The 24139-nt window shown below is 42.7% G+C and overlaps 2 protein-coding genes across 7 annotated transcripts in view; one reads left to right on the top strand and one right to left on the bottom strand.

Annotated features, from left to right (window-relative positions):
• Positions 1-106: 106 nt before the first annotated feature.
• On the bottom strand, positions 107-23258 carry Nudt5 (nudix hydrolase 5). Of its 5 annotated transcripts, none has more exons than XM_029547359.1 (11): positions 22904-23023; positions 20032-20114; positions 13302-13405; positions 11984-12051; positions 7614-7663; positions 6290-6397; positions 4808-4903; positions 4175-4276; positions 2556-2564; positions 2394-2447; positions 107-750 (listed from the first exon to the last, which is right to left on the bottom strand). In XM_029547359.1, the coding sequence occupies exons 3-11, from the start codon at positions 13362-13364 to the stop codon at positions 641-643; spliced, it is 660 nt and encodes a 219-aa protein (XP_029403219.1). In that variant the 5' UTR covers positions 13365-13405; positions 20032-20114; positions 22904-23023; the 3' UTR covers positions 107-640. The 5 variants fall into 5 exon arrangements, with proteins under 5 accessions (XP_029403219.1, XP_029403218.1, XP_021071403.1 ...); XM_029547358.1 differs by having other exon boundaries at positions 20032-20101; XM_021215744.1 differs by lacking the exon at positions 20032-20114 and having other exon boundaries at positions 22904-23258.
• Cdc123 (cell division cycle 123) overlaps positions 23117-24139 on the top strand; it is a 51293-nt gene continuing 50270 nt past the window's right edge. For both annotated transcript variants that reach the window (XM_029547357.1, XM_021215333.2), the window contains exon 1: positions 23117-23456. In XM_029547357.1, the coding sequence (XP_029403217.1) occupies positions 23383-23456 (74 nt within the window). In that variant the 5' untranslated portion in view covers positions 23117-23382. The remainder of the gene's footprint in view (positions 23457-24139) is intronic.

Raw genomic sequence — 24139 nt, 5'->3', positions numbered from 1 at the left:
GAGCCTGGTCTACAGAGTCTAAGTTCCAAGACAGCCCCAGGGCTGTTACACAGAGAAACCCTTTCTTGAAAAACACAACAACAACAACAAAAAACCCCAAGTCTTATTTTGCTTGCCACGTGTGGTGCTACACATCTTTATTCCCAGAACTTTGGAGAGACCGAGACAGACGAATTGCTCGGAGTTCAAAGCCAGCCTGGTCTGCAAAATAAGTTCCAGGCTAGCCAGGGCTACACAGTGATACCCTGTCTCAAAACAACAAAAACCCAACCTTCTAATTTTTAAAAGTGAGCCTAATAAATAGCTATTTGCAGACTTCAGAACATAATTTTAGGAATTGAGGGTAGAAATAGCTGACCTAATTTGGAGCTCGAGTCTATTCCTGAGAAGTTCCCTCACCTTCTAGACTAGGTGAGGTTTAATAAATTTAAACATACCTAACTATACACTCATTTCCATGAGTATTTAACAAATTTAAATGGTTACATGTTCTCTGTAATTATAATTCCATACCATATGCAGTCTGTGCTGCTTTTATGAAAAAGCTGATTTATAACCTACATTAAACTTAATTGAATACATTGAATAGTGAAGGCCTCATGGTTTCATTTACAAAACATGGCCAGTGTCTTCCTTGGCCTTAAAATTTGAGGAAGGGCACTTCGAATGGCTTCGAGTTCGCGTGTTTCAGTGCCAGACCATAGGCGTAGACCTTGGCATCCACCGTAAGATGTTGTTCTGCTCCCAGAGCTAAAGAAGCAAAGATGACAGTTTAGAGACTGCAGAGACAGTGAGAGGAGAGCCTAGTCAATCATTGTCACACTGTATGTCAGTTGCCAGTACTAGATGCTGGGGACACACTATCTTTAAAATTAAAGGATTAAAAGTAGCAACATAGCAGATGACTCATCAGGCTCAGTTTTCAGCCACGCTGGCCCAGTGTCCCCTGCTTTTCTAGCCAACTGTTTGGGAACAAGTTCAAAACCGAATGATTCTCTAAGTCTGGGTTCATGTCCTAGCCACCTATAAATGGCAGGAGTGTTGGTTGCTACTCTGTTACAAACTAACATTGAAGTATTGGTTAGTATATTTTGAGTATACTGAAGTTAGGTAAAGTGGTTTTTTTCTTTCTGAGTATCCCCTTCAAAGACCAGAAGGGAAGTCAGGTGAATATAGAGAAAGAATTTTTAAAAAGAATATTCTATAAATAAAACATATTTTTAAAGCACCTGGAGACAAGACAAGATACTTTGTCTATATTATCTGTTTAATTTTTCTCATGCATCCTCAGAGAGAGGGATTTACTCTTGATTTAGGAAAATGAGAGGCTAGTAGCTGATAAAGGATAATGGTGGCAGAGCTCAAACCCTGTCAGGGCCATCAGATCATTCATTGGCTATACTGCCTAACATTGGTTGCCACAGCTTTTCTGAATAAGTGACATTTAATTTGGCTTTAAGTACTGAGATTAATTTACCTCAGGTCTAGTTTTTGAATAGGTGGAGAAATCAAAGCTGTCTAGGAACGTGAAATCATAGTTTTTTGAAAGGTGTAGTTAACTTTTCAAACTACTAGATATTTCAAAATAGAGCTCTCTGCTTAAGTGAAGCCATAGCCACTGGTGGGGTGGGGAGCCATGAACTGCTCTCAGTGTTTCAGATAACAAATACCTCAAGTTATTTTATATCCAAAGTAACTACTTACAAACAGAAAAAAATAAGTTTTCAGTTTCCTGAAACAGAACTGATCAAAAGTTGCGATCATGTAAAGGCTCTGCTTCTTCACAAATGGATGAATAGGGATCCACAAAGCTAGGGCACAGCGGAGCATGGAGCAGGGCCTCTGTTACCTCTCCACAGATGGGAAGGTCTATCAATATTTAACGGGATTTCTGCAACATCTCTGTGGGATGACAAGCTGATCTAACCAAATGACCACTGATTTACCAAGGTTCATTACATCAGCTGCTCACCGACAAGTATATGAGGAACTGCTTCAAGATTCCTTAACTCTGTAAGATTTGACTTTCCACAGGGAACATCCAACACACCAGCGCAGTAGAGCTATGCTCTCGTATGAGTCAAAGCTCTTAAGCATTCAATAGTTTGAATGGACAGCAGGAAAATGATCATTATCATTATTATGTAGGGGAAAAATTTTTTAAAAAGGCTCTACTAAAGCCTTTCCTTGACACAGAATGTTTTTCTTAAAACTTTTGAACTGTACATCACTAGAAAAGGAAAACTAGCATTGTTTAACAGAAGCTTTCAACAGTTTCTAGGTGTCTGAGATTAATGAGGTGAAGCTAAAGGAATTATACTTACTGCCCTAGTGGATAGAGATGGGGACAGGAAACCAAGAGAAGGCTGGGTAATAACTATAAGAGTGCTTACCATCAAGTCTTGTCAGCAGATCATTCTTTGGTAAAGAAATCACTTCCATAAATTCTAAACAAACAGAATGCAGTGAAAACAGAGCTAACAACAGCAGCAAACCCCAGCAGCCCCACATCTGCAGCCATCACCGGCCCAGCCACTGGGAGCTGAATAACATACCTCCATCCCCTGAAAAGAAGGAGGGAAGAACATTAATATTTTAGGACACCCTGCTATGGCATGTCTTTGGAAGACTTTAGTGCAAGTCATATAAAGACTTAGGAGTCTAACAGAAATCTATGATTTCTAAATCTATCACAGTAAAGTTAATTTCAACTTATTCTCCAAGTCAAACATTTCACAGCAAAATTTAAGTATATTCTATAATGTATATTTACTACATTTATACCTGTGGAAAACCACACAGTACAAAATATCACTTCAATGATTTTTAAATAAAAATTGAGCAGGATTAAGAGAGATTTAACCTGATAATTTTGTCACCCTAAAATTTAAATTGAGGGACTCCTAAATGTCTTCTGTATCTTATGAATGTTTGCATTTCAAATAATGAAACAAGTGGGACTCGCTCAACAGCAACTCTTCATCCCTGCAGGCTCCTCTTTGTCCGGTAAATGTCTGTTCTAGATGCTTCGTATCAGTAGACTCACACGTTTGCCCTTTAGAATATAGCTGCTTTCCTTAGCACATGCCACTGAGGGTCTTTTATGTATCAAACTGTACATTTCATTATCCATCTGCTAGGAGAATCCTGGCTGGCTTCTACTTCTGGCCACAGTGAGTGAGGTTATTATTAAGTGCATTAGAATCTCAGTCTCTTGCTTTCAGTTGTTTTTAGTAGATTTCTTTTGCAAAGACTCCATCCTTTATCCTAGGTAATTCTGTATTTAACTTTTTGGGAAGCCCCTATGTCTTCCATGCCTTATGAATATTTTCAGTTTAACAATTAAGCCTTTAAAACTGGCTACAAAGAGATAATGAAGCATATGCAGGTGTGATTTAAAAGGGTAAGAAATCGCCACACAAACGTGACTCAGCAGGGTTAACAGAGTTTTAAGCTCACAATTTTGTCATTCCAAGATTTCCTAAATATGTATGTGTGTGCTCATATATTGAAAATCCATCCATCTACCTTCAAAGGCGAAGAAAGGACAGGGAATTGACAACAGGTTAATGTTTTTAGACCCTACTTTGCTAGTAAATATTTTAGTGCAAAGGATAACCTTACAAATTCTCTAAATATATAATCTGGCTCAATAAAGGCTGCACCCTGTAACATCTGCTGTTTTTACACATGAACACAAAACCCAATGTTTTTGGAGTTTCTCACATTCTTATTGGGTCTGTAGCTCAAATTATTAAGTGGGGATCAAGTTTGTTTAAAAGGGGGGGGCATTTAACATTTTATAAAACAAAACAAACAGCTGAGCAGTGGTGTCTAGAGCCTTTAATACCAACATAGGCAGGCAGATCTCTAAGTTCAAGGTCAGCTTGGTTTACAGAGTGAGTTCCAGAGCTACAGAGAAAAAAACCAAATGAAAAAGCTATACATTTTATAATTTTTTGTAGTTTAACATTTAAAAAAAACACATAAAAGGTCAATGAAATAATGCAGAGAATGCCAAAATACCTACCCAACACTGAAAAGCAGGTGAGTCCTCCCCAAGCAGCAATGGAGAGAGACCATGCTTCTCTCAATGCAAACTATGCTGTACTAGCAAGTTAAAATGATATTTAGTGCAACTTAACCAGTTTAGATGTATCTACCACGTCCTTACCTGGTTTGGGTTTTGGCCTTACATTTCCTGCATCATCTCCATTGATGGTCACTGTCACAACATGTGTGGTGCAGTTTGACAAGCCTGGATCCATGCACACAGCTGTGAAAAGTGACAACTGTCTTAGGAAGTGAGACAAGGGCTCCAGTCCCTTGCTGTTGTTTCACTAACTGTCCTAGAAGGGGTGGAGCTCAGGGCTCATTCAACAGAGTATCTACTCAGGGTTCACTACTGGACTGTAGAACATGGGGATTCAAAAAGCTCTCTCAAGCTTCCTGGAGTTCCAGAGTCACGTCTGGTAAGTCTGAGGGCTTAGATGGTTCTGAGGACACTCTAGTGAGTATGGTATTGCCAAGATGAGGAAGGTTGACTGTGTGTGATCTCAAGGAAACTTCCAATAATTTTCCAATTTCAGGTCCTCCAACTTGCTCCCATGCAGAGGGGCAGTCCACTCCCACATGGAGAATAATTCCTGTTTTAATTTGGAGGAAGGGGCACTGAAACACTGTCTTACTGTATAGCCCACCCTGACCTCCAACTCTCAATCCCTGGTTCCTTTCTGCCTTCACCCCAACTATAAAGAACCCCTGCTTTAGTAATGTTCAAGAAGCTGACACCTGAAAGAATACCAACCTGGAGAGCATTCGGCAACTTCACCTTTGTAGCCAGTTTCTTCCTCCAGCTCCCGAAGAGCAGCGGCCTCTGGGCTTTCTCCGTCTTCGATGAACCCTGGAGGACAGATGGGAAGCAAGTGTCCCTTGAACATCTTTCTGACGGTTGCTAAGGAGCTGGCTTGCACGAGTCAAAGTGACCCTTGTACACCAAGCAGGTTACGGTAGGCTTTCCTCATGCCTTGTGCTTGCACCTAAATGTTTCTCATGAACATCCCAACCGCGTTCTGTACAGGGACAGCCTTGTGAGGAAAGGTGATTCAGTGGTGGCCAAAAGGGCTAGGTCTTGGAGCCAGCTGTGTGACGATAGTACAAGAAGCCGATTCTTGGTTTCCTCTTTTGTATGGTGATGGTGTACCTTTCTTGCTTTCCTTCATCATAGAAAAATACTGAGGCCCAACAATGAAGAGCCAGGAAAGAGTGACCCAAGAGCTGCAGACTAGGTCAGTGTTATGGTCACTATGAGGAGCAAATAGGCCAAACATGAAGAAAGTAACAACTCAGGCTTAGTTTCCTGAACACAGCCATGTAAAGAACAAGTAAGATGTAGGTCATTAAATCCCTTTCAGTGTTACTGACTTCTTACTAAATTGGCAAGTGAGAAAGAGTTAACTAATGTTGCCACTGTAGCCTGGGGAATGTGGCACAGAGCTTTGTGCCTTCTGGGTAAAAACTGTACCTGAATCTTACCCAGCTTCATGATCCTGGCTTCATAAGCACAACATTTGTAACAGATACAAGGGGTTTAATAATCTCTTCATATGGGTACAGTACAATAAACTGCTATAATGCTATGTATCAAACTCTGGATGGCTTCTTTAATTATAGTAAAACTAAAAAATACCTCTACATAAAATCAAGAGTTTTCTTGTCCCATGCATTTATGATAGATGAAGGTATCTTCTAATTACAGCTTCTGCAATTCAGAGTCTGAAGTACTTACTACTGTGAAATTCCTGTGAGTGAAGGACTGCTAGTGGCAGATGGCGAGATATGCTGATGAATGAATAGCACAAGTACTGGGAGACTCAGGAGAGCTCTGCTGAGGCTCTGTAAGTAGGCTATATGGAAAAGGGGTGTGGCAAGGGGCTTGAAGGAGCCTTATCAGAGAAACAGGTTTTTTCTTCTTATATATTTGTGTGCATGCGCGTGGAACACTAATGTTGAATTTTCCCCAGTTACTCTTCTTCCCAAGATCTTTCAGTCAAACCCACAGTTCACAGATGTGGCTAGTCTCACTAGCCAGCTTGTTCCAGAGATCCCCTTTGTCTGCCTTCCAGGGCTGGCATTCCAGGAAAGCCTCCACACCTGCCTGGCTTTGACACAGGATTCTAGGGATCCGAATGTGTATTATTCATTTACAGCTCGCTGGGCAGATGATCAGATGTTAACACATAAGCAATGCGTTGCTCACTCAGGCTCAGGACCCAGTGGAATGCCTTACCTGCTGGAAACTCCAGGCAGTAGCTGCCCATCGGGGGCCGGAACTGCTTCACCAGAACGACACACTCATGGTGCAGGGTTCTTTGCAGCACAGGTATGACCGACACGGCTGTCAGAAAGAAACACAGCTAGGGAATCCTGTTCACAGAAAGCCAGTTACAAATTCCACATTGGAAGGCAGTGTATCCAAATCACTCTGAATTTGCTCTTAAGCAAATTAACTTAAGCTACTGTGTTGGCAGCCAAACTTGAAACTAGTCTCATTTTAAAATATAAAAAGCAACATTCTGTATGATTTATTATAAAAAGTTCATTTTAATTGTCACAATATTGCTTTCCTTTCTTCTTTTTATTTTACATAGAATCTTACTATGCCGTCTTTTAGCCCAGAATAACCCAAACTCATGATTTTTCTGCCCCAGCCTACCAAATATATAGGAATTTGGGTCTGCACCACCAGACCAGACATAAGTTCTTAAAAACAAAACGGAAGTTGAAACTACTAAGCATGTTACACGGGGCTAAGGATGGGAAGCTCCCCCCTCCCCCCATGCGGCAGCCAGGGAAGCGATACGTGTTGGAAAAAGTGGTCTGCACACTGCTGGATCGCCTTTACAGAGAAGCCAGCTAGGAGTCAGTGTCTGTGTCAACGGATTGGCTTTTGCTGCTTTAGCATATAAGCTCTTCCCCTCCAAATAATTGGGCCTTAAAATAAAACCAGAAAGCCACTGGCCCTGGAGACAGACACCACAAAGGAGAGATTGTCTCGCAAACACTCTGGCAGGTAAGAACGCTACAGTGAAGCTACTTGTTTCCTGTAAGGTCAAATCAAGATGGACAAACAAAGGCAGCTCAGCAGCTCAGCTTCCCCAGACAGTGTATGGCTACCGGGATGTTTCTGGTGCACTTGTAGCCAAGCCTTTCTGCCTGGGAGGATGGGGAAGCCAACTGAACCACTTTCCCAATGCTTTTCCCTCCAACTGAAGCTGCCGGTGGGGAGGGCATTTCACTCACCTTCAGAGTACAGAGGACTCCAGTGGTCTTAACACACCAGGCACAGAGCATGCCTTCAGATTATACTGGCATGTGTTTGGCTATAAAGCTTAACACATCTTTCCTTCAAAATCTGTTCCTATCTTAGAAGACGGGAGCCAGAATTTACTTACACAGAGAGCTTTGGAACAGAACATTGTAAAAAAAGGAGGGTCACACATAAAAGATCCCAATTGAGGGCAATTCTGCTTTGAGCTCTGTGCTTATGTTAAACGTTGTCTTATAATCTCATATACTAACTTCCTTCATAGAGAGAGTTATGATAGTCATACCATCAGCAGATTTCCCCTTCCTGGTTGTAAGTTTCACTGTTTCCCAAGTTCTACGCAGGCAGAGAACAAAGAAAAAAAAAACCATTAGTTCCAAAGGGAAAAATGTTCTTAGGGCTTCTGTAGACTATCAGCATGTCATAGATGCAAGGCATGCAAGTATGCTAATGACAGTGGTCAGCGAACACAGAGAAGATCTGTACTTCAATAGCCAACTGTCCTTTCTTGTAGTAGGCGTGAACAGGAAGAGAACTTCGCCACACTCCACCTCAGCCCCGGCTACTATCTAAGCAGAAAGCATCTTAGCACTGCCTGGGGTCCCAGCATCCTCAGGTCTAAATCCCTAGACACCCAGGTCTAAATCATCAAGCTACAGTGAGAAGCATAAGCTGTTAGAGCTTTCTAGGCCTTCCCACAGTGCTGCTGTCTGCCCCTAGGGACACTCCAGATGCATTTCCAAGAACAAAGGGTGCCATGCACATTGTGAACCACTGAAATTATACAGGGTTAAAATACGTGACTAAACTACACAGTTCAAGAAAGCGCAGAACCTCCCACTATCTGAGGACTTCAGATTTTCTTTGCATGCGTGCAGCCTTATGTATGAGGAAAGACAGGTCCCTAGATGAGGTGGGAGGTGCTGGGCGGCACATTCTTGCTCCCTTTCATGGCTTACTTTGTGTCAGCGATTTCTTCTCGGCTGTTTGTTCTCAGGTTTTGTTAATATCTCTGCTATTCTGCCTGCACTTACAGGAACATCACGCAGAATTATATGGAAAGTTAAGTTACAGGAAAAAAACATTCTGTTGGAAAGGGAGAGGGAATAACAAGAAATTCCCCCTTCAGTTCTCATCTCTTGGGGAAAAACATCGCTACAATAATGATGGAGGTGGCCAGGCATCCATTGTCAGAGTGTGTCCTAAAGGTAGGAAGATGACCCAGATGGCGCCAGGCTAAGTACAGTAAGTTATCAGGCATCCTACTCCAAGGGACCCTCTTGCTTATACTTCTTTCTTGTTGTTCTTGAGTTTTGATAATACCACATTTCTACAAAAAGTTCCAGATATTTAATCTGGCTTAAAACAAGAGTCAACAAAAGTCCTGTCTGACTATACCTTTCAGAACTAGGCCCAAGTTTTACATGGCAAATGTGTGAAAATGAAAATACAAAACAAAACCCACCAGACTGTTTTACTGAGTTGCTGTGACAAGTCACAGCAGCCCAACACTCCTGTTAGTAGCAAGAAGCCAACCAACAAGCAGTTTCCAATAAGTAATACAGATCACAAGAGACAAAACACCTTTTGCCATAGCTCTCTCTGCTGCCTCTTAAAGTTAGTCCTAAAGACTGAAGACAGTGCTGGGAAAAGCACTGAAGGTCCCATCCCAAACACGCTAGGAATAAGGAAAACAAAGAGAGGAGCATCATTACAAGGTTAGGGTGAGGTAAAGAAGCAGTAATGAGCCATACATTATGAAAGGAGAATACACATACATTTAAGATATGCAACAATGCCCCAGACAGCTCAACCACTCTCCTAGGATCAACACAGGTACACTTATGTGGAGAAAAATCTTAGTCTCTATTTCTCCACCAGCTAACCCAAAAGCTGTGACAGTTTCCTTCCTTGTGTACTGAGGAGTAACAACCTGGGGAAACCTCCCAGCTTTAGAACTGGGTTTCCGTTTCAATTACTCCACTGTTTGCTTTCTAGTTAGACACCTGGTGGCTTTTTACCTCTAGCCACTGGCGCACGAGGTAGGAGGTAGCCAAGGGTAACTCGTCCCATCTTAAAGGCAAGGGGAAGGACTTAACACTAGTACTGATCACTTCTAGAATTCATTCTGTATGCTTTTTCCATCAATGAAGCAAATCATCCTTTGGTTATTTTATTCTATATACATATGCTTTTCTTTGGGGTAACAGATAATGGATTTTTACAAGTTAATAGAACAAGGTCTATAGCCATGCTTCAGAGCTTGACATTATACTAAGAGCTATTAATGCTGTGCGTGATCTTGATTAATGACCAGAAGGAAGGGTTATATATGGGAGAGGGGACACAAATATGCTCTGCCCAGGAGCACAAACATGGTACTTAGGCTTAAAAGTTCATTCCCAAATTAAAGACTACACTATCTGGAATGAAACCTAGAAATAGGAATTCTGGGGGTGGGGGGATGTCCCCCAATGACTGTGTTGGGCACTTTTATGCCAACTTGACACAAGCTAGCATCACCATAGAGGGAACCGCAACTGAGAAAATGTCTCATTGAGATTCAGTGTAGGCAAGCCAGTAGGCATTTTCTTAATTAGTGATTGATGGGAGAAGGTCCAGCCCATTGTGGGTGTGGCCACCCCTAGACAGGTGGTCCTTGGTTCTATAAGAAAGCAGGCTGAGCAAGCCTTGGGGAAAAACCAGTAAGCAGCAGCCTCCACGGCCTCTGCTTCAGCTCCTGCCTCCAAGTTCCTGCCCTGACTTTCTTTGATGGTGAACCGCGATATGGAAGCATAACCAAACAAACCCTTTCTTCTCCAACTTGTTGAGCCGTTATTTCATTGCAGCAATAGTAGTCCTAATAATTTAGATATTTTTCTGATCAATAAATACCCAAAGGCTGGTCAGGTAAAGACAATTGGGTGTGAACTGACAGATATTTTTTTAGAACAGTGGTTCTTAACCTTTTTAATGCTGTGACCCTTTAACACAGTTCATGTTGTAGTGACCCCAACTATAAAATTGTTTTCACTGCTGCTTCATAACTATATTTTTGCTACTGTTATGAATCATAATGTAAATATCAGTGGTTTATGATGGTCTTAGGCAACCCCTGTGACCGGCTGACCCCCAAAGGAGTGGTGACTCGGGTTGAGAACCACTGCATAAGACTTCTTAGTCTTAAAGGGTGGATTTTGTGCTATAAACTCTGTTTTCAGGAACAACAGAGCCAAACCATTTCACTATGCTGAGCTCTAGTTCCTATCTATCTATCTATCTATCTATCTATCTATCTATCTATCTATCTATCTATCTATCACAGTATAACCACACTGCACACACTGTACTCCCTGCTTTCTGTAATGTCTCTCATCTCTCTCCAGTAATGGGCTTTACTAAGGCTTGTGCTAGTTCAGCAGAAACAATCAACAAATCCATGTATTGTCACCTTGATGATAAATGCATTTGCTCACACAATAAACATGCATGATTCTCCCATGATTGTGTAGCAAATGAGTTTTATTTTCTAATGGTGTGATATAATCTAGATATTAAATTCAGCTTTATTCGATTTTATTTCTTCTCATATTTCATTGTGTAGTAAATAGTAAACCAATTTAATACATTATTTTTCTCCTAGTGATTTCCATTATTTTTGGGGTGTTGGGATCATACCCGGGGTTTGTACATAGGTTTGTACATACTAGACAGGTGCTATACCACTGAGCTGTGCCCACAGGTTCTGTTGAATACACTAGTCAGCGATGGGTTTCTTTTGTTTTTAACAATGGAAAACAGACAGGCAGGTGTGCTCCCCCTCCCTCCCACCTGCACAGATAGGGTTCCTGCACCCCCATGGAGCTGGGTCCCTGACTCATGGAGCTGGGTCCCTGACTCATGTTCTCCAGGTCAGGGTGCTTAGCTTGCTTTCTGCCTCAATTTTTGTTGAGCATTTTAATGCATAAACCGAATTCTAAACACGAGGTGATTTTCTTTTCTTTTCTTTTCTTTTCTTTTTTTTTTTTTTTTAAGATTTATTTATTTATTTTATGTAAGCACACTGTAGCTATCTTTAGACACACCAGAAGAGGGCATCAGATTCATTACGGATGGTTGCTGGGATCTGAACTCAGGACCTTCAGAAGAGCAGTCTCTTAACTGCTGAGCCATCTCTCCAGCCCTACTAGGTGATTTTCTTAGCAAATTCCTAAAATTGGAACTGTTAGGTAAAAAGTTACTTTACCTTGATATATATTATTATAGCTTAGGGAACTTTTTTCCAACTTACATTACAAAGTTGTAAGGTATAAACATCTGTTTTACTTCGAAGCCAGCAAAGGTTTTGCTTTCTTTTTAGTTCTTCTAACTTAGACATTAAAAAATTTGATTTTTCTAGAAGGAAGCAATACAAGGAACAATATTCTACAGCTTGTTAAGCCACTATACATGGAGAATGGAGCTAGGATTGCAGACTAGTTATAGTAACAACTATAATTGTTTTATTCATAAAATATCAATGACCCAAACATTTTAGTAAGAGCTGCACCGAGTCGTTTAAAAGAGAGCTTCCTGAAGAAACACCGGTGCTCTCGCACTCAACAGAGACCTAGAAAAACCAAAGACAGAAATGGAAGAACACAGAACACCATTTACCTGGTTTTACCAGTGGGATCCATATAAGTTGTTTTTTCAAATTTGACCCATTTTCCTTCTGAGATCATCTAAAACAAAAGAAGACAGTTATAAGCTTGGAAACTGTCAAATCAAGTTGGTCTTTTTAAAAATCAAATAGTGTATTCTTTCAAATTTTCTCTGTTTCCTCCTCCTAATTTGCTTTCCTCACAAGAACTTGTGAGCAAGTTTCTAGGTTGGAATAAATATTCCAAGTTGTTTTCCTATGGGTAGGTCTCGGGTTTTTGGTTTTTGTTTTTGGGTTTTTCAGGTAGAAGCAAGAGGGGAAAAAGAGTTAAAGTCTGGGGATGGGAGTGGTACAGGCAAGGCTGAGTGACAGCAGACACGGTCATCTGACAAACCTAAGAAACTCCCAGGCTGTGGAGAGAGGCTGGCAGGCAGTGCGCAGGGTGCGAGGCTGGCCATACTGCTGCGGAGTCGGATGTGAATGTGAAGCCTCCCTACCAGTGCCCCTCGGCCCCACACCAACCTAATCACTACCTGACCTGCTCACAGACAACATGGTCACAGACGACATGGAGAAATTCTAAATCCAAAAGATTTTCAGGAAACAAGAACCAGAGTCCCCAAATGAAATATATAAAATTTATTCATTACAACAATTGGTTCTTGAGAGAAAAAGACCCTAAAAGCTTCACTCAGTAACAGAGTAAGAGACAGACATCAGTTCTAGAACTCAATGGAATTTGAACTACAACGAACAATTTAAGTTTTTTTTTTTTTAAGATTTATTTATTTATTATATGTAAACACACTGTAGCTGTCTTCAGGCACTCCAGAAGAGGGCGCCAGATCTTGTTAGGATGGTTGTGAGCCACCATGTGGTTGCTGGGATTTGAACTCAGGACCTTTGGAAGAACAGTCGGGTGCTCTTACCTGCTGAGCCATCTCACCAGCCCACAATTTAAGTTTTTATTATTTTAAACGTTTATGCCAGGATGACAGACAGCTAAGATGTAATTACTAAACATGAAACTGCAAAACCACATTTTTTTTTTCTATTCAGGGCAATTTTTAGAAAGAATTTCTCTATCAAGACCCAAAATCTACTTACACTCATGTAATTAGGCAGGATAAACCACTGTATTAAGACAAGAGCAAAAAACAAAACAAAACAAAACAAGAGCACAGCATGGCTTAGTCTAAAATGGGGAGAGAAAAACATGTGCAAAGTATCTCCAAGAATGAAAATCCCATGGACTGAGAAACTGCCTGTACCTTCTCTCTAACCTGGCTATTCTGTGGGGAAGGGAAGGGCAGGAAAACAAGCTCCACCCACCTCCTCTGAAATAACGCGATGCTTGGCAGGAGGAGAAGAGCCTGTGGATTCTTGGGTCTCCATGTCGACCTGTTGGCCTCCAGTCCTCAGGTGGAAAGTTCAAGCTGTAAGGAAGTGAGTGAGGTTTGTTGAGGCTTCCCCAACCATAGGTAGTCAAAGGACTTACTAGTTAGAAAAGATTATCTTCTAACGAAGCGTCCCGGGCCTCTCTGGGAGAACTGCCCTAGAAGGCATGCAGAGGCTCTCAGAGGCACCCATGCAAGAATTCAAAGCCATTCTGCTTACATTCAGCCTGCATTAACCAGGGTCCAGTCCCAGTAACATCTACTCACTTTCAAAGTCAGAGAAATTATATATGCACATTAGTAAGCATGCACACTGTTGTGTCCCATTTACCCTTAAATGTGAGCAAGTATCAAACTCTCAGCCATAGCTAGCCAGTGACAGTCTATTAAGAGACGACTTTTGTCTCCCATGGAACACTCACTCTCTCTTGGTTTCTAACTCCATTTCTGGACCTTGCCTTTCTAAAATCTTGGTTTTACACCGTTCCTGTGACTGCTTAGTCATTCAAAGTCATTTCTTACCTGTCTTGCCGCTGAGAAGCCTAAAGGGATCCCAACTCCCGTTTCATTCTCCAGGTGACCTCTTTTCACTGCTTGATAGTTTACAGTTAGCCATACCCTAGGCTGGCTGTACTGTACTGACACTCAAGCAAGCCCCTTCAGTCTGACACTTCAGTGTACACGTGCATGCCTGTGTTTTAAAGGGATTTTTATTGATAAAATGTTCTCAGATTTCCTCTGTTCTCTAGAACTGCCATTTAGCTGTTGGACTGGGCTGGGGTGTGTCTCTAACTCGAACACTTGCCTGGCTGACCTAAAGCCCTGAGTTCAGTCCCTAGTGCTTCCCCGAGCCCAGCAGAATCGCTTAGGACTTCCTGAGCCCCTCTAAGGCCTTCTCTCCCATCCCCACTCTCCGTCTCTTGCTATCTTCTGAGAAAGACGACTGTCCTCCCAGCTTTCCTAAGTCCTCAAAACTATTTCACCTCTTCACTCCAGGGCTTAGGGCATGGGTTTGATTCCAGGACACCCTTCCCCTTAAATACCAAAATTCATGCGGTCATTTAAGTTAAATGGTATAACATTTGCACTTAACCTAACCTATTTATATCCTCTTGTAAATTTCAAATAATCTCCAGGAACACACGATACTTAATATAATGGATATGCTATATAGACATTATACAGTATTGCTTAGGGAATAATGAAAAAATAAAAGTACTTAAGTTCAATAGAGATACATTTCCCACCTCATCCCTAATACTCCCCACCTGTAACTGGTTGAAACTGAGTTTACAGAACCCACAGCACCAACTATGTAGGCATCATTTTTCTTGCCAACGGTCTACAAAGATAAATGTAGTATTTCCCTTCCCTAAAACACAACCAAAAACAAAACGACATGCATTTATACTCCTTTGTGCCTTAAAAAAGTGTGGTATCTGATGCTCAGGCTAGCCCTCACTGTGTGGTGGGCCCCAACACACTACGGGCAGATGAGAGAAAGGCTCTGCCTTCTGTGACCTCTCCTCTAGTGGGGAGGTAGGGAGGCAAGGCAAGGACCAACACTAGAAGTTTGTCAAGTGAGCCTCAGTTGTAAGGAGGATTATGAAGGATAAACAGAGTGAGGAAGATGTCCAGCTGAGAGGGAAGTCCTATGTGCATCTGAGCATAGACTTTGGAAGTAAAAAGGACAAGCAACACAGACTATGCTTCAGTCACTTAGCACGCTGACACGGACAGGCCAGCAGGCCAGCTACTTACTCCTCTCACAAGTGGCTCAGATGGCCTTTTACTTAGGCAAGCTTTAAAGTGTCACTAGCTGAAAGAAAGGTTCCCACCACTACCACAGGTACCAGTGTAGAACCCAGACAACTGGCCAAAGTGGGAAACCCAGTGAGCCCCACCCTGCCCACTCTATACTCACATAAACGAGTGTAGAATTGTTCTTTTTGAGTCAAGAGCTCATGGAGTTCAGGCGAGATCCTTGGGCTTCCACTTCTCAAGGGCTGGGATTAGAGAGGCCTGTGCCACTAAATCTGGCTAGAGATCCTTTTATCGTCTAGAGACCCGTTCCTTCTGACCAATAACACACAGCAGAAGGAAATTTGCTGATGCAAGGGAATTTTGAATTCTAATTCTAAAGAAAAATAACTTTTAGGCAACCATGCAGCTCTACTGAACGCACACATTCAACTGTCTACAATGGAATGAAATGCTTGCAGTAAGTGGCTACTCCCTAAAAATGCTCTAGTTTTCTTTTCTTTATTTTTTTAAATTGGTAGAACTTGGGGCTTGTCTCATCCTGAGTGTTGGGAATACAGGTGTGAGCTACCACACCCAATGAATACCAAGATGTTTAAAGTAGGGCGACCACACCCCTTTAAGAAACAGCACGGAAGAAACTGCAAAAGGTGTTTTAATACCACGGAGGCCCAGAAAGCAGGGGAGCACTCCATGGAGACAGTCTCAGAAACGAGCAGTGACAGCAAACAGTGTAAGCACTGAGGGACACGTGGCTACCATGCTCTCTAAAGCTCAGCCTTTCCCTCAACTCTGCTTAAAAGAAAAACCGTACACCCAACTGATGTCGTTGACATCTGCAAACACATTCCCAAGAACATTTGGAACCCACGTTTGGCTGGGTCCCTGCATACTGAGTACATAGCCCTGACTGGCACAGCACACTGTCCTGTTACTACTTCAGGCGGTTTTGGCTTAAGGCAGCGAGTACACGGCTCTATGTAAGGGAGCAAACTAAGTGGCTAGTACTAAGTAAACCTGTGTATTTTACACTGAGTAACACCAGCTGGGTAGAAGGTCAGTGGGAGGCACAATGTCACAGGCCTCAACTCAGCACAAAGAACAACAGTCAACGAAAGAAAGCGAAGAGCGAGAGAAACAGTCTTCCCCAGGGAAGACACACAACTGGTTGCCCAACACCAGATGGTTAACCCTGAAAACATCCACACAAGTCAGTACGACATAGGCTATAGACGAAGCAGGCTATACTTAGGAATATAACATGCAATAACAACTAATGAAAAAAGAAGACGCGGGTTTGAAAGCGAGTAAGGAAGGGTGTACCGCAGGGCTTGGAGGAAGGACAGGGAAAGGAGCAATATTGTAATTACAAACCTCAGAAATTAACAATAGTCATAAAGGAGGTAAGTGGACGTTCAGATGCAAAAGTGAAACTAGAAACTCAATAAAGTCTGGCTCGTCACTACCATTCCTTGAATTCCTGTAACTTGTTACAAATGGAAAGTGAGACAAAGCTTAACAGAGATAACATGTGCTTGGTGTTTCAGAAGTAGGACTTTGCCAAGTAAGAATGGCGCATGCCTACAGTCCTAGCGATTTGGGAGGCTGACACTTTGAGACCAGCAGGGATATGGTGCGACTACAGTTCAAAGAAAGAAAAAGGAAAAAAAGACATAGAAGTTTAAACCACCAGCAAAGCCCTGACTGACAGAAAGGCAGTAGGGACAGTTCTATAATGGACAGAGAGACCAAGACTCTTTGAAAGAAACTGAGTAGGGCCATGCAAGTCTTTGTGTGGAATGTATACAAGCCCGTGTGTGGCTATGGCACACATTCATGCATGTGTACAATGTGTGGGGATGCCAGAAGTCAACCTTGAGTGTTTGTTTCTCAGAAGCTGTTCTCGGAGACAAGGTCTGACACTGCGACCTGGGGCTTAACAATTAGCTTAGGCTGATTGTCCATTATATGCCAGAGAGCCTCCTGCCTCTGCCCCCAGCACTGAGTTACAACGTGGACCAGCATCCTTGGCTTTTTTTTTACATGGGTGAGAGCCTCTTGCCTCTGCCCACAGCACTGAGTTACAAGTTGGACCAGCATCCCTGGCTTTTCACATGGGAGAGAGCCTCTTGCCTCTGCCCCCAGCACTGAGTTACAAGTTGGACCAGCATCCCTGGCTTTTCACATGGGAGAGAGCCTCTTGCCTCTGCCCCCAGCACTCAGTTACAAGTTGGACCAGCATCCTTGGCTTTTTACATGGGTGCTGGGGATCAAACTCAGCTGTCTTGAATGGCAAGCGCTTTCCAACTAAACTATCTCCTAATCCTAAAAAAGTTACAACAACAACAATAACAAAAAATAAAGAATTTGAAGAAATAATTTAGTATGACTTGTTTTTTAAAAGTAAGGTATCACTGGGTATGGTAACATGTCTTTGTTCCCTTTTTTTAGATAGTGTCTCTCTTTGTAGCCCTACCTGGCGTTGCACTAATAATACACCTGCCTGCTTCTACCTCCCAAGTGCTGGGATTAAAGGTCTTCGATACCACACCTGATAATACATGCCTTTAATTCCAGCACTCAGGAGGCAGAAACAGGAGGATTCGGGAGCTCAGTGCCAGCCAGGTCTAGACAGTAAGATCTTGTCTTACAAAAGAAAAACGTGGTGGCACGCGCTTTTCACCCAGCACTCTGAAGGGAGAGACAGTGAGATCTCCTGTGAGTTTGAGGCCATTCTGTTCTATATAGAGAGGTCTAGACAGATAGGGCTGCCTTGAAAAACAAAAAGAAAGGAAGGAGGGAAGGCAAGAAGGAAGGGAGAGAAGAAGACAGACAGACACCATCTGAAGGGCTAGGTATATGGCTCAGTTGGTAGAGTGCCTCTCCAGCACCTACAAAACTATGTGTCCAAGTCCCAGCACTATATAAACTGGGTGTGGCCATGCATGTCTGCCAAGCCAGCACTTAGGAAGTAGAGTGAAGAAGACTGAAGTTCAAAATCATCCTCAGCTAATGTGAGCTTGTGGCCAGCCTGGGCCATAAAAACCCCATCACTAATTGTGTAAAAGTGCTTGCCAAGCAAGCCTGATGACCTGAGTTCAGATCCTTGGGACCCACGTAAAGGCAGGCTACGGTGGCTCATCTCTAGAATGGCTGCACTCCTAAGACTAATATTGTGAGGCCAAGACAGGAGCATCCCCAAGAATCTTGTAGGACAGCTACCCTCTAATATGCAAACAAGAGATAGACCCTACCACAAATAAGGTATAAGGCAGGACTGCCATCTGAGTTTGTAATGACTGCCACTCACGTTCTGTGTATGTGTGTTTGCAATCTCATATGCATGGACTAATATTTTCTAAGAGGGGAAGGTCAGCGCCTCCCCCCAGCCCTCCAAAGCCACATAGAAACTTATAATCTTCCAACTATAGTTTTTTCTTTAAAAGAAAAAAGTTGGATACCCTGCAAGGCAAAACAGAAACAACCAACCAAACCAAACCAAACCAAACCAAACCACCACCAACAAAGCCAAAACCCCTCCTTGAAAGGAGTTATCAAGCAAAATCTGCATGTCAGGAGCAGGACAACCTTTTATGAGTTGTTTGTTAGTCAGGGAGGCCTTAGGAGGCCCACAGAAAAATACAGGTTCTTGCCACTGCTCTTGGTTGCCCACTAGGTAAGACCTTATTGCTGAAGTTACCACACTTAGCTGCATCGCATAGAGAAACGAAGCTGGACCTGAGCTGGCTATCTCTTTGCTGACTTTTATAAGGCCAGAATGTGCTCTGCAGGCTGCCAGGAGAAGACAAGTCACCACCAGCCTTACCCGGCTGTGAGCCCTGGATCTGACACCAACAGTGGTACAATTGTCATGGGGGCAACCAACCATCCTTTTATTGGATTTGGGACCTACTCTCCACAGGAGGGAATCCATATTGGTAGAGAAACCGGCGCATAGTGAAGGAGAACATGGGTCTAAATGCACATATTTATATCCATAAAAAATTACCACTCTCGGATTAACCAAGAGTTAATGAACTCTCTTTCCAGTGAGCTGAGATGAAGCTAGAGTTTTGTTGACTGCATGCAGTGTTGAGAGTTGTGGCAGAGTGCCTCAAACAGGGCATCTCTATCATTCCTGTCAAAGCTGTGCGAACACTGTGGAAGGCTGTGAGAAAAGATGGGAAGGGCTGGCAGACAGAAGAGGGGCTGCAAAATGCCATCTTAGGAACAGTCACTGCGGTCAAGAACTCTCCAAACTACTGATTATTCAGTGATTGCTCAAGAGCCAGGCAAGTAAGGAGGAGGGACTCAGGAGGCTCTGACAGACACACACACACACACACACACACACACACACACACACACACACACACAGAAAGTAGGAATTACTGTCATCAGTTAAGTGACCCCCATGCCACCACCAAGGTCCAATTGATAATCCCAGTCCAATGGTCACACAGATGCCTCTGACTAAACCAAATGGTCACATAGCTGAAAGTCATGAATCTGGGAAAGGAACTGATAGGGAGGCTGGGAAGGAGATAAGGGAGGGTTAGAAGAAAGAGTAACCAGCATGACCAGTATGCACATGTATAAGACTGTCAAAGAATTAACTTCAAAACAAAAGAAAGAAAAGTCATCTTATTTAATAAAGGACAAAGAATAAAATATTAGTATAAAAATATTAAATAATTTTGGCTATAAATATAATATTTATATTATAACATTTATATAATATAATATTAGAGCTTTAAAAGTTTACTTAAAAAAAAAAACAACAGAAAACATGCACTCTTTTATATTATACATGGTAACTTTTGGGACCCGCCCACATCAAATGGATTTCAGTGCCCTTTCCTTCATTGAAAACTATTGTCAGACTAAAGAATCCTTGTACTCACATTGGTAAGAGCAGAAAGCCACTCAAGTCTGCGATGTGTTCTTTCTCTTGACAGGGGCCAGTAGTAAGTGCTAAAGGAGGGAACTGACATTTATTGAGATTATACTACTCTGTGACTTATAAATAAATCATTTACTGCAGTTTATTATTATACCACTTAATTCTAGGTGAGCAAGAGGGAACTGACTGTAATGACCCTTGGGAAGGTTAATTGATTACAGCCACAAAAGTAATGAGTCTGTAAGGAACTTCTTGTAATAGTTTTAGGCGAGAGATAATGAGTGTGCAGCAGGGTGTTAGCAGTAACAAACAACAGCCAGAGTTTAGTATTTGTTCTAAAACAGCTTTTAGGGTGAACACAAGGTGATGCCAATAAGTTTCTAAAGGAGACTGGAACATTAGAAGAAAGATATGAGTCAGGGTTTGTATTTGGACATACTGAGCTTGTAACATTGGAAATACTAATCTAAAAGTCATGTTATGAGTTCAAGAAAGAAAATGTGTTTTTGTTGTTGTTTTTGTTTTCCATTTTGGAATTACTCAATTACTTTTAAATATTAATCTAAAAGTCATGTTATGAGTTCAAGAAAGAAAATGTGTTTTTGTTGTTGTTTTTGTTTTCCATTTTGGAATTACTCAGTAGGTCACCCTGGCCATAACCATTTAAGTACTGACATTAAAAAAAAAGTCCCAAGGGGCTCAGCAGGTCACTGTGCCCGAGAGCAAGCTTGAGTCCTCCAGTGAGACCCCAGGGTCTTACGCGGGAAGAACTCAGTCCCTCAAATTGAAAAGTTGTCCTTTGATCTCTATATACTTGTGGTACATACCCACCTGCACTGGCACACACTAATAGTAAATTAAAGTTTTTAAATATTTGATAATATGATTTTTTCCACCATTGTATTTAAAAACTTTCACTGAAGAAAACTGAAAAATACAAAAACCCAGCAAGGCTACATGAAGACAAACATGCTCGTTAAAAAATAGCTAAGAAATGAGCTCAATTGTTCCAAACACTTGAAGATCCTTTTTTTGTGGTGTCAATTTACTGAAAGTTGGCTGAGTCTGTAGTATAGCCTACTACAGCAGAACCTATTAAAAACAGATACTGAAAACACAGAATATACAAGACCGTTCCATCTCCTTCCCTGTCCTCTTCCTAAAGTTTACAAACTTAGCAGATTCTCTACCAATACCTGCTTCAGTCTCTATGCCCAAAGCTTTGCTGGGCTGCACTGCTCCACCCAGATGGATAACATTCCTATCTACAGCAAAAAGTACTTTACCCCCACCCTCTGCTCACATTCCCCCTCCCCCTGCAACTCTGTTTCTAGGTCAATTAAGACAAGTTTTTGTAGCCTCTCACATATGCTCTCTGTCTCTTAGAAGCAGCATCATTCTCCAGAAAAGGCAAAGGGAAGATATGGATTACTGCGGCTTTTTCTCACATCACAGAGGACCAGCCAGACCTGGTCGTTTACCCCTTTGATCCTAGCACTGGAGAGACTGAGGCAAGTGGATCTTTATGAGTTTGCAGCCAGCTTGGTCTACACAGAGCAGTGATTCTCAACCTTCTTGTGTCCATCCTTTAATACAGTTCCTCATGTTGTGGTGACCCCCCCCCAACTATAAAATTATTTCGTTGGAATTTTGCAACTGTAATTTGGTGTCATGAATTGTAATGTGAATATCTGGTCTATAGAGCACCTGACATAGGACCACTGAGAGGGTTGCCACCCATAGATTGAGAACCAAAAGAGTTCCAGGCCAACCAGGAGTATGTAGAGAGAGACTATGTATCAAATCAACTACAAAAGAAACAACAAAAACCAGAACTGATTAATTCTGGATATCACAGATTCTTAAGTAAGAAGCTCTGCTATCCACAACCCATCAGTATACACTGCAACATTATAAACCATTTACTTTGATTTTGGAATGTAGTCTTTAAGCAATGCTTCCAACCACTTTACCTGTAACATTTTAAACAATGTATACCTCTCCTGTGTGTATTCTAATTCAAAATACAGAGGATTCTATTCATCAATTCTAACAAATACATTTCTAAAGAAGTCGACAGTGGCTGGGGTTTTTCCTCTCTCTCCAATTTAAACTGCTTAGATGCGCTGTGGAAAATGCAATTTATTATTTTGTGTGTGTGTGTGTGAGGGTGAGAATCAGAAATGTGGTGCTTTTGGACAAATACGTGCTTGGAACATGCCCAAGGCTTGTACATTATAGGAAGCACCAAAGGGTTTTAAAGGCCTGTCTCTTGCAGCTGGTGATTTTTTCTTTTTTTAAAGAAACTGAACTTTGTAGGATGATAGGTGGAAAAAGGAGTAGGGAGAAAAATGATATCACAAGTTGTCGTATACAAACTCTTCCAACCTTTATGATTTCATCATTGCAGAGACACTGATAAAAATCTGTGCTTTTCCCACACTGGTAACTTTTTCGGAATTGGACTAAATAAACTTTAAGCTTAAAAGACACAACTTTCCCCTTTTTCTTGATTTCTCAGACGAACATCGCTTCTTTCATCTTCAGGATCGTAAAATACCACCCTCCTCCCCAGAATCGTGCATGCGGGATTTCTTCCCGGTATCTCCTCTCGGGAATGAGAAGGGACCTTCCTTCTTGTAGATGCCTCAACTGATGTGTTCCAACATTTCCTGTGCTGTTCCCGGGTCCCTCTCGTAGCCCAGGCTGGTCCGCCTGGATCCCGGGTTCTCGTCTCGCGCTCAGGCGCAGACGAGGAGACACGCGCGCGCGCGGCGGGCTGCACCCCGGGCACCGTCTGTTGTGCTAGCGCCCTTCTTTCCCTTCCCCTCTCCAAGGACACTTAGCACCGAGGATGGCTCGCGCCCACTTACCTACTCTAAGCTGTGGGATGTGGAAGGGATGGAGGAGGAAAGGAAAAAGGATCAGACAGAAGCTGCAGGCTCCGTAGAATCAGGCGCCACCGCTAGAGACACCGGCGCCTCTCGTGGTGCAAGGAGGATGTGCACACGTCCTCCTCCAGGCACCCGTAGCCGCTCCGCCAGCTTCGGATGATTACCTTCCGGGTCGAGGTGCATACAGACGAAAGCGGAGATGTAAGCGTCCTAAAATTCTACACTTTCGTGCCTCTTCTCTGCGGACTCAGATCTTCTTGCGTGTCTTGCGCGTCTGTGTGGGCACGCTAGGCATACAGTCTACCATGGCTCTAGCGTCCAGCGCCCGTGGACCTTTACGAACCGGAAGAGTCCTTTCAGCCAAACGGCTCGGCCGGCACTTCCGGAAGTGCTGCGCAGGGTTCCGGGAGAGGGCTGGCGGGAGACGGAAAGGCGGCTATTGACGCGGCAGCTGGAGGATGAAGAAGGAGCATGTTAGTCACTGTCAGTTCTCCGCGTGGTACCCACTCTTCCGAAGCCTTACTATCAAGAGGTGAGCTATCCCGGAGGCAAACTGGGGGGTTTGGGCAAACCCCATCTCCTTCAGAAAACTAAACAAAACCCGCAGGCCTTCTGCTCAGTGGAAGCGACGGTGTCGAGCTGCGGGTTTTCTATTGGATTCGGGGGGGGGGGGCAAGATTAACAAATAGATCCGTGTTTGCCATGCGTCCCGATCGGAATCAAAGAGCGAGTCAAGGGAGGTAGGAAAGCAGCGAGGGTCCTGGTTAGGGTAGATTGAAATAGATACTTTTGGAATTGCCAGAAGCGCAGGGCAATAAACGAAACAAAACTGGAGACTTTGTCGCTGACCGACAAACCCCTCTGGCGAGAGTTGAGTTCCATCGTTGTACAATGAAAACAGTTATACAGTTATAAAACAGTTATACCTCCAAGCCTGTCTGAAGCTCCAGTTTGGTAGTGTGTATAGGTTGCATTGCTACTGACGGTCCAGTGTTGTGAGAAGCAGCAACCCATTCTGGAGAGAAAGTGGGATCGTCCGTATTCGCTCTCTAGTTCTCTGGCCTGGAACAAGGAGTCTGTCGAGGTTTGCAGAATGCCCATGGTGAATTGGTGCATCCTTTATCCTGTCATTCAAATGCAAGGGAGCCAGGAGATTCTCCCCAGCCATTCAAAGGCAATCATAAAATCTGAAGGATGTAGGCAAGGCTTTCTCTT

Source organism: Mus pahari, chromosome 16 (genome assembly GCF_900095145.1).
Source record: "Mus pahari chromosome 16, PAHARI_EIJ_v1.1, whole genome shotgun sequence".
NCBI lineage: Eukaryota > Metazoa > Chordata > Mammalia > Rodentia > Muridae > Mus > Mus pahari.
Note: the sequence above shows the minus strand (reverse complement) of the source record. Positions and strands in the feature narration are given on the sequence as shown.

Excerpts from the sequence above, each read along its gene's own strand:
- Nudt5 (XM_021215744.1), bottom strand. The coding sequence starts at position 13,364 with ATGGAGACCCAAGAATCCACAGGCTCTTCTCCTCCTGCCAAGCATCGC. Across the intron at positions 6,398-7,613 it reads GAAGGGGAAATCTGCTGATG|CCGTGTCGGTCATACCTGTG; the intron begins GTATGACTATCA and ends TCTTTCTGACAG. Across the intron at positions 4,904-6,289 it reads CTGCCTGGAGTTTCCAGCAG|GGTTCATCGAAGACGGAGAA; the intron begins GTAAGGCATTCC and ends TCTGTCCTCCAG.